The 9,648-nt window shown below is 41.3% G+C and overlaps 1 protein-coding gene across 1 annotated transcript; it reads right to left on the bottom strand.

Moving 5' to 3' along the window:
* Positions 1-2,115: 2,115 nt before the first annotated feature.
* LOC147614383 (gibberellin 20 oxidase 3-like) lies at positions 2,116-2,711 on the bottom strand. Its single transcript, XM_086780515.1, has 2 exons — positions 2,575-2,711; positions 2,116-2,401 (listed from the first exon to the last, which is right to left on the bottom strand). The coding sequence occupies exons 1-2, from the start codon at positions 2,709-2,711 to the stop codon at positions 2,116-2,118; spliced, it is 423 nt and encodes a 140-aa protein (XP_086636641.1).
* Between the last annotated feature and the right edge of the window lie 6,937 nt (positions 2,712-9,648).

Here is a 9,648-nt window from a genome sequence, read left to right on the forward strand (position 1 = left end):
ATTAAAGTCGATAGTAGCAAGGTTGTATTCAAGTTGTTTGATTTGGTATGATGGGATTACCATAATAGTATCCTTGTTGTTGAAGTACGTGCACAGGCACCCATCTTTGATGAACACTATAAATTGGTAGCTCTGCTGCTTTTGGTGCTGAGGCTTCCTTCTTTGTGCAAGCTTAGGGGACTTCATGATGTGCTTAGGAATCTAAGATTTGGTATTACCCTTGTGCTTGCAGTAATCGTTTTGGTACCCACACTTGTTGTTGTGACTTGGTGGAGTTCTTTGAGGAACTCGCAGGCTTTTGTGGACGGTGTTGTGGAGTAATTTTCTTTTTCCTTAGCTTCTGAGTGCTGCGTTGAGGAAGAGGAAGAGTGCTGAGTTGTGGAGTAATTTTCTTTTTCCTTAGCTTCTGAGTGCTTCTGAGTGCTGCGTTGAGGAAGAGGCTTTGAGTGTCGAGGCACCCAAATTTGATTGGCACCTTCGTAGTAGCCTTGAGTGACAAGTAGCTGCTTCTCCACCCACATTTTGATACCATTAAGATACCTTGATTTTTGTTGTCTTGGTGGTTTTTTCTTTTTGGTTGTAGTGGAAGGTTGTAAGCCCTCCTTCACAATAATTGGCACTGAGGCTGCAGGTTTGAGACTCATGGGTATTTTTTACGATGAGGTTCGAGTCTCTTGCAGAGTGGGATTTGATCATGAGGCTTTCGTGCCTGTGGTTGTCTCCTTTTGTGAGGTTTGTTGATGAACAAGCATAGGCTTCGGGGCTATTCCTTTGCATTCCTTTTGTTAGAGATAGATGGTTGCCCGGGGAGGACTTCTTCCGGAATAGTTGTTGATTGCGAGGTTTTGGCATCGAAATTCGTTAGTGAGGATGGGGTTGAAGGAGTAGATGCTTTATCGGAGTGAATCATTGACGCACATGGAGGGTCATTATTAGACACTTACATACTTTTATGAATAAAATGACCCCTTTTTCTTTAAACTTCTAGTTTTTTAAAAAAATTGGTTTAAAAAACCTCTCCTTTAAATGTAATTTTATAACTTTTTAAAATCAATATACCCCTCCTGATGAACTCACGTGCTACACTTACATATTTTCAAGTGAACCCCCCAAGAGACACACACATAATGGAGAAGCTCAAGGGTGTACACAATGAGATGATAGATAGATAATAAATGTGTGCCATACAAAGTTGATAAGTATATCCCAAGATGGGTTTATCCTAGCACGAGGAAAAAAAACCTCCTAAAAAGGAAAAAAGTGCCCTAACTAGTCCTATAGTGTGTTCACTAAATCACTAGCCATGATGTACTAAAAGTGTAAAGGCATTTACACACTTCTAGCCCTTGTGAAAGTTAAGGGTAAGGAAACCAGAATTTAGGGGAGATCCCCCCACCCTTAACTTTCACAGGGGAGATAGGGAGATGGGGAGATCTCCCCATCTCCTCCCCATCCAAAATCATGAATGCCTAGTCCATCTCCTTGCCCATGCTCAAATATAAGGAAAAGGTCATATGTGTGTAAACCCCCTAAGTATAGGCACAATGATGGACAATGTCAAGTATGATGTTAAAAAATATCATTTCTCGAGCACACGCACGCTAAGAGAGGAAGTTTAGGCGCAATGCTAGTAACCCACGAGGCTTCATAATGCCAACATAAAAAAATTGTTAAGACTCATAATCTTCGCACAATGCTAGGGGGTTTACGTATATTTCCTATCCCTTACACATATTGCTCATTCCTCTTTATTTGATGACGGTTTTTTTAAGGGGAAGAATCTCTCGTGCCCATGATCGCTCATAGATGGGGCACCCACACAGGTAACCAGGGATCATGATGACCAGATGTGGAAACCCCCATGGATGGGACTATGTGCACGCTAATATAGCATGTGTGAATAGAAAGGGGTCTAGAAAGATAGAAAGAGGAAGGTGTGTAGAGAGAGAAAGAGGAAGGTGTCTAGAGAGAGAAAGATGTGTGTAGAGAGAGAAAGAGACAGGCAGATACACAAAGACGTGTCTAGAGAGAGATACACAGACATGTCTAGAGAGAGAGAGAGAGAGAAAGAGGAGAGGGTGTGAGAGATGGATTCCATACCTCCCACATTTACGATTAAGGATTGTTTGAGAGGCTGGACAAGGATCCACCGATTTCCAAGCCCCCAATATCATCTTGGTGGAGTATGGAAAGCCCTCCGAAGTCCTTGTGTGGAGGGGATCCATAGGCGAGGCTTGCTACGGAGCATGGAGGGTAATAATACATGCGGAGGTTAGAAGAGCTGCCGAGATCGAAAATCGACGTTACGTCGCGAGCATCAACACCAAGGCCTGTGAACAGAATCTCCAAGATACGGTTGGCCAGAGCGCCCATCAAGGTGCAGCACTCGTCGAGATCAGCACTACCCACAAAAATTACACAATTAAAGATTTGGTTTAGGGTTCAGTTCCGTTAGGATTAGCCAGAGCGCCCATCAAGGTGCAGCACTCGTCACTACCCACAATAATTACACAATTAAAGATTAGGTTTAGGGTTCAGTTCCGGTAGGATTAGACCTTGCACGGTCGCCTTTACCTGACTGCGTCGCATTCTTCCGTACATGGCCACGCCCTTCGCAAGAGATCGCCTATCCGTTGTTTGCCGGACATCACCATTAGGGTTTCCGTCCATGACTTGATGCGCACGTTCTGGCTGCTTCCAGCGTAGCCCATGGGCACCGCAGAGCTCTTCAAATGCGAAGCTTTTGCTGCAGTGGCTGCTGGAAGAAGCGCGGAGAGTGCTGAGAGAGGATCTTGTCCAAGAGGGGTTGGGCCACTCCGTGGTTGATAATGCGGAAGAATCCCCAGGTTGACGCCGCCGCATGCACAAGGGGAACCAGCTCCTCGTCCGGTTGAGCTAGATCTATCACAGGAAATCCTCCGTCTTCATCGTCACGGCCGCATGAAGAGCAGCTCCTGAGGGGCAGCTGATCCTCCGGCAGCACAAAATCCTCCACCTTGAGAGCTGCCGCCATGAAAGAATCTTCTGCCATGTTGACTCAGTGGTAAAATTGCAGTGGAATTTGCCTGAATTGCTTTGAAAGCAAGAGAAGAAGGTTTATCTCTGTGTATGGTAGGTAGCTTCACAGAGAAGAAAAAATTCTTTGATTCCCGAGCAAAATTGAGAAGTGTGTTCAAAGTACTATTTAGTCACACACAAGCTGTCTTGGTATTCACAGACAAGTTGTCTTTGTAATTAATTAATTACACTGAATTACTAGTTCAAATTGTCGGGGAAAGTGGTGTCTCACAGTTTTCTTTGAGTGAACCTCACATGAAAGCTGTCTTGGTATTCAGAGAAAAGCTGTCTTTGTAATTTAACTACACTCAATTACTAGTTCAAGTTTTTGGGTCTTGGTATTCAGAGAATAGCGGTCTTTGTAATTTAATTACACGCAATTACTAGTTCAACTTTTTGGGGAAAGTGGTGTCTCATTGGAAACATTTTTGAGTGCACCTTACATGAATCTTCTCACCGTGGGGTGAAGAGGAAAAGTTAATTTTGAACAAGCATTTTCTTCATAGTTTCATCCAATTATTACTATTTTTTAACAAAATGGATGAGGCATTTTCCCTCCTCCTATGAAGATGAGGCGAATTTTTCAAAAGTTGAGCAAGCTCCAAAATGAAACGAGCCCCGTCTTTTCCAAAACCCTAGTGTCTTAGCTTATCATCTTATACCATTAATGGTTGGATTTCAGAAAAGCCTATTATTTCAGTTTATAGAGATAAATGGTGCGATTTTGAGAAAAAAAACCTTTTTATAAAAGAAAAGCCTATTACTTCAGTTTATAGAGAGAAATGGTAAAATAGTATGATTTTGAGAAAAACTATGCTTTCATAGTATAATTTTGGAGCCATATAGATAGATATATATGGCTCCTTTTTCTTTTAAAAAAATCGTAGCAAAACAAATTGTAGAAGGTACCAAAAATCTATCTAAAATTCTAATGGAATTGAATTGAATATTGTATTAGCCCTTTTCCTCAAAGAAGCCATAGATAGAGGTTGTTAGAATACAATAGTGGGCTTATTAAAGAAGGAGGAGGATGGATTGAGAAATCTCAAGTTGTTTGAAGAGAGAGAGAGAGAGAGAGAGATCTATAGAGAACTTTCCTCAACTTTTATTGATGCTTCTTTGGATCCTTCTATTTTCTTTAAAGAATCATATCTTAGTATGCTTCCTAAAGATAGCTTAGATTGTGCAAGTCTATGTAGTCAAGTACTAATTATGGCATTAAAAACTAGGATTAGGATAGGGGTTATGGAAAAATTAAGATATGTGGTAGCCTTTACCTAATTCTCTTGAATTATCCTCCACAAGGGCATGCTTGTCACAATACTATATTGTTTAAGCATTGATTTTCAGACATCACCATGAAGGTTTTGCTCCATCGAGGTTTTGTTGTATAGATGGAGGACAGCAATCATCCTCAACAGGTGCATGAGCACGGGCTGCAAGTGGCCAACATGGTGCCAAGGGGCTTGAGATAGCCAACATAGAATTTGTCAAGGGTAACTACTAACCTCATTAGAGGTTGCAAGTCTCCATAGCTACACAAAGGCAAAGTGGAAGAGATGAACAAGTGAAGACAAATACCAAGAAGATTCAAGTAATTGAATGTATGTATTGATGGGATGTTATAATGTAAGTGGGCCCTCTCTTAATATAGAACTAGAGAGAGAGAGAGAGAGACCATAGCTACACAAAGGCAAAGTGGAAGAGATGAACAAGATGAAGACAAATACCAAGAAGACACAAGTAATTGAATGTATGTATTGATGGGATGTTATAATGTAAGTGGGCCCTCTCTTAATATAGAACTAGAGAGAGAGAGAGAGAGTTAGTTACAACTAGATTAATGGACAAGTGTCCACTGATGCATGTGTAAATGACCATGTGTATGGCATAAACCATACTTCAACAAACTTGATGGGTATGTTTTGGCTACTCCCATCATAGCCCATGGGCACTATAGAGCTCTTCATGAGGCAAAGCTTCTACTATGGTGGCTTCTAGAAGAACTACGAAGAGTGCTGAGAGAGGATATTGCCTTAGAGACATGGAAAGATCTTGAATACATCAAGCACTGTAACATAGAGTCATTCCTTGAAATCCAAGAATGGTATGAACTTCTTTGGGACAACTACAAGGGTATGTTTAATGAGATAGATTTCGTTCTCATACAAAGCTTATGCTTTGTGAATGCCTTGAGATAAAAATTACAAAAGAGAGTGCTAAGGCATACGTGAGTTTCAATGTTATGAGCATGTACAAGAATATGCATTGAAGAATGAAAGGAAATGGGCTAGCAAGAGGATTTCACACAAGTATAACATTGTTAAGGACATACTTAGTTAACAACATCAATTCTACAGCTTGTTGGTGTAGAATAACATGATTTTCTCGGTTGTCAATAGCTATGTAGAATGATTTCCAATTGCTGATGGGGGATAACTCCATTGGCTTGGCTATCAACATCTTTGCAGAATGTTCCACTCCCCATGACGATGATGGCAAGGAAAGGCCTCATGATGGCCTTTCCCTACTCCCCATGTTGGTTATGGTGAACATTCAGATAATGAGGATAGACTTGATGATAGTATCAAAGGCGTGTTTTAAGGAAACCAAGGTAAAGTGCACCAATTGTTGTGGGACATGATGCATGTCTTTCTTGTGTTTCTTTTGGGTCTTATTGATGAGTATAATAGGTACAATGAAGAGGAGAATTAAGAGGAGGTTCTTGAGTATGATGTGTTGCATAGTCTTGTTAGCATACTTGAGAAAGAAGAGACTAGCAAGATTGATTAACACTTGGAGTGTGTGTGAAGTGCTTTGTCCATGAGGAAAGTGACAACCCCAAAATTTGGCTCCAGGCATGTGTGAAATTTAGGAGGATCATGGTATGCTCTAAGGAAAAATCCACTTTGTGTGAACAGGGGAGGATCATGATATGCTCTAAGGCAAAATGCACTTTAATCTATACATAAATTTACACGGTATAGAATGTTTTCATAAAGGGAGCTCTCAATTTTGTGATGTAGGAGGATTTATTGAGATAGACTTAGCTAAATCGAATGGGAAGCCCGTTCCACTTGTGTACATGGATTCTTCTTATGCATTTTCAACCATGGAGTGTCCTAGGTGCTCATTCATCTTGTACCTCTTCACTAGATCCTTACATAGTTAGAACTATGGACATGGTTGGTTTTAGGCAATCACATTGGCAATGTGATGTTGGTAATGTCCCAACTCATAGAAAATAAAACATTCCACGGAAGCAGGGTTTTGAGGTTGTAAAATTTATATACACTTGTCCGTGAGAAACCTCTGTTACTACGGACGGGCAGGCCAATTATGAATGTCCGGTTAGCTCCCAAACTCACAAAGCCCACGACCAAGCAACAACCAAATACTAGGGCATCAAGCCATGTGAGAGTATAAATCACAAATACACACTAAGTAATGGAATACACATCTCACCAATGTAAAGATGCTACAAAAACATGTTGAAGACATAGTTTGTCAAGAGCCATCTCCATGCTCATATGATTAAGCCATCATTACAACCCTTAAGCTAGGGTTACCTTGGTTACAAATGAGATACTATAGAATATAAACATACTCACAATAGCCATCATAAGGTAACAAGAAAAGGTAGAAAATACTTGAGCCTGCCATACTCAAGTCATAGGTACCTAAATGAATAACCAAACCCGATTTCCAAAAGCAAGGGAGATCAAGACCATTGTGAGAATATATTATATAAAACGCAAGTGTGATACAAAAATGCACAATTAGAAAAACACTTATTAAAAAAGTTCTGAGAGAAGATGACTTGAGACCAACTTATTTTTGGCATTCAGAAGAGATAGTTGTATGTCAAACACTAGCACCACCAGAAAGTCATTTAGAAGTGAAATGGACTAAGAAAGGACCTCATAAGGAATGGGTTAGTGAGGTAAAAAACTACTTAATAACCTAAAAAAGAGGAGGTAATCCAATATAAAATGTAAGGGGAGGTGGTCCCATTAAAAATGCCATATCTCCCATATCTTTTAGTTGATCTTGTCCCCCTTCTCCTTACTTTCCCTCTCCTCTACTCTTCCTACTTCTCTTACTTTCCCTCTCCTCTACTCTCCCTACTTCTCTTACTTTCCCTCTCCTCCACTCTCCCTACTCCTCCCTACTCCTCCCTACTCTCCCTACTCCTTTACTCTCCCTACTCTCCCTACTCCTCCCTACTTCTCCCTACTTTTAGTTGATCTTTTCCCCCTTTCTCCCTTAGTTGATCTTTTCCCCATTTCTCCCTTAGTTAATCTTGTCCCCCTTCTACCTAATCCAACTTTTAGCCCCACACCTAGACCCACATTCCCTGACCATCCCCCCAAAAAAGAATTACTCTTATATCATTTTCACTCTCTCTACTACCACGCCATTAGCTCGGCCAAAAAGTAACCTAAAAACATGTTATTTTTAATTCCCCCAAAAAACTTGTAAGCTATTCTCAAAAATATCATCCCATGCCTACCTATGACTAAATACAAGTTTTTTAATATCCAAAGTCACAATTTAAGCTTAATAATCACTCCACTTCCTTACTTTTAAACATCAGGACCCATCAGCATCACACCATTAAAAAAAAATATTGTGTTTCATTTCTCTCAAAAATATTGTTACAACTCCTATTAAATCTCTCCCATGCCTACTTGTGATCAAAACATGTTTCTTCATCTCTATAATCATCAAATAAAGTTCTAAAAATTACTCATTCCTTCTTTTTCAATAGATCTAGACCACCACATTACCATCTTGCCCAAAAAGTGACCTTTCTACCCCTACCCAAAAAGAAGCCCCCCATACCTATTCATGATCAACCATGTTTTATTTTTTTGTGTAATCATAGATTCGGCTTCTATAAACATGCCTTCTATTTTTTATACAATAAGTAATAATGTATGTAACTTCTGTAATGTAAGTTAAGTGCATCTCAATAAGCACTAGACAAGAAGAGTAAGTGAAGTACTAAAAGTTGGAAGAAGAGCAAGTGAAGTACTCAAAGATGCTCGGGGGGGTCACTATATGTAAATCCTCTATATCACGTGCGTTCAAGGCCTATTTAAAAAGTCCCTTATCTGTGAATTTTTTAGTGAATATAATGTATCCTTTCCTATTCAAATCTGTAATTTTTTTTTGAAATACAATAAATAAATCCCCTCTGTAAATATATTTCTGTAAGTTTTAAATATTTAAAATGTCCTTCTGTTGAACTCACGTGATACTTACATATTTATACGAGTGACCCCCCCGAGCAAAGATGGAAGAAGAGCAAGTGAAGTACTCAAAGTTGGAAGAAGAGCAAGTGAAGTGCTTAAAGTTGGAAGAAGATGTGAAGGGTTTTGAATATTAATGGAATGTTGGTAGGTTAGATAAGAGATCAGAAGAGATTGGAACATGATAAAAAATCCCTAAGTGTGGTTTATAGTTAACGAGAAGAGGCTGGACACTAGCACTGGGGAATGGGCCGACCCCACCTCAATATATGATATATTATTGGGAGTATTTAACAAATACAATGCTCCATGGGTTCAATGAACCAGATGATGTCCATGTACAAATGAATACAGTACCAAACAAGAGGCTCAAAGTAGATGTTTGAAGGAGAACGACCACTTGAGTGGTCCAGTCTCTACGGTCCTGTGCCTTCACTGGAATTCGTGGAGAGTGCCCCACTGGTGTTCCAGGACCACGCACAAACAGGCGCTCCCGTACTAATGCTTGGCTCTCCCGATCTCGGCACCTTTGGACCGTGGTTCTCCAAAAGCTTGGACTACCCGGCACCGAACGGGTGTTAGTCGTAGAGAGAATCCTTTATCAGATTTACAACAAAGTTCTTTAAATCTGAATTCACTTACTTGTAGCCTGCATATGGAAGAACAATACCCGAGGTGTGTGCAGCTACTAGTGGTGGACACCAAGACACAGCAGCCTATCGAGGAGAAGGAGGAGGAGCTACCTGTGTTGAAGGTGTAACCACCTAGGAGGTGCAAAGCCACTTGTAACCACCTATGGAGAGAAGGTGTAACCGCCTGCAAAGGAGCACAGCTGCCTGCTGTGCAGGACACAGTCACCTGCTGTGGAGGAGGAGGAGGAGGCGTAGCCACCAGAAGATGAGGAGCCGCCTGGCTGTGGGAGCACAGCCGCCTATGAGGTGGTACTACTACAGAAGTAGCCACCTGGCCGCAGCCCGCTTTTGGGGTGGCTCAGCCGCCTAGGAAATAGAGAGAGTAGCCTCCTTTGAAGAGGAGCAGCCTGCTAAAGAAATCACAGCCGCCTACTGTGTGCAGCTGTCAACTGTAAAGGTAGAGGAAGCGTAGCCTAAAAGAGGTGTAGCCACCTAATGAATAGGAGATGCCTGGCTGCACCTTGTGCCGCCTATAGTATAGAGAGCAGCCCGCTGGAGAACAAGCGCAGCCACCTACAACAAGTACAGCTGCCTGTATGGGTAGTGGACAGCCCGCTGGAGAACAAGTGCAGCCGCCTGTATGGGTAGTGGGCAGCCTGCTGGAGAACTAGCGCAGCCACCTGCAGCAAGTACAGCCGCTTGTA

The sequence above is a fragment of the Cibotium barometz genome, chromosome 42 (genome assembly GCF_041138505.1).
Source record: "Cibotium barometz isolate CiBa-2024 chromosome 42, ASM4113850v1, whole genome shotgun sequence".
In the NCBI taxonomy this organism is placed as follows: Eukaryota; Viridiplantae; Streptophyta; class Polypodiopsida; order Cyatheales; family Cibotiaceae; genus Cibotium; species Cibotium barometz.

Bases quoted from the DNA above. Each gene is read 5' to 3' on its own strand.
- LOC147614383 (XM_086780515.1), bottom strand. From the start codon at position 2,711: ATGGGCTACGCTGGAAGCAGCCAGAACGTGCGCATCAAGTCATGGACG. The intron at 2,402-2,574 runs GTAAAGGCGACC...TTTTGTGGGTAG, and splicing joins GAAGAATGCGACGCAGTCAG to TGCTGATCTCGACGAGTGCT.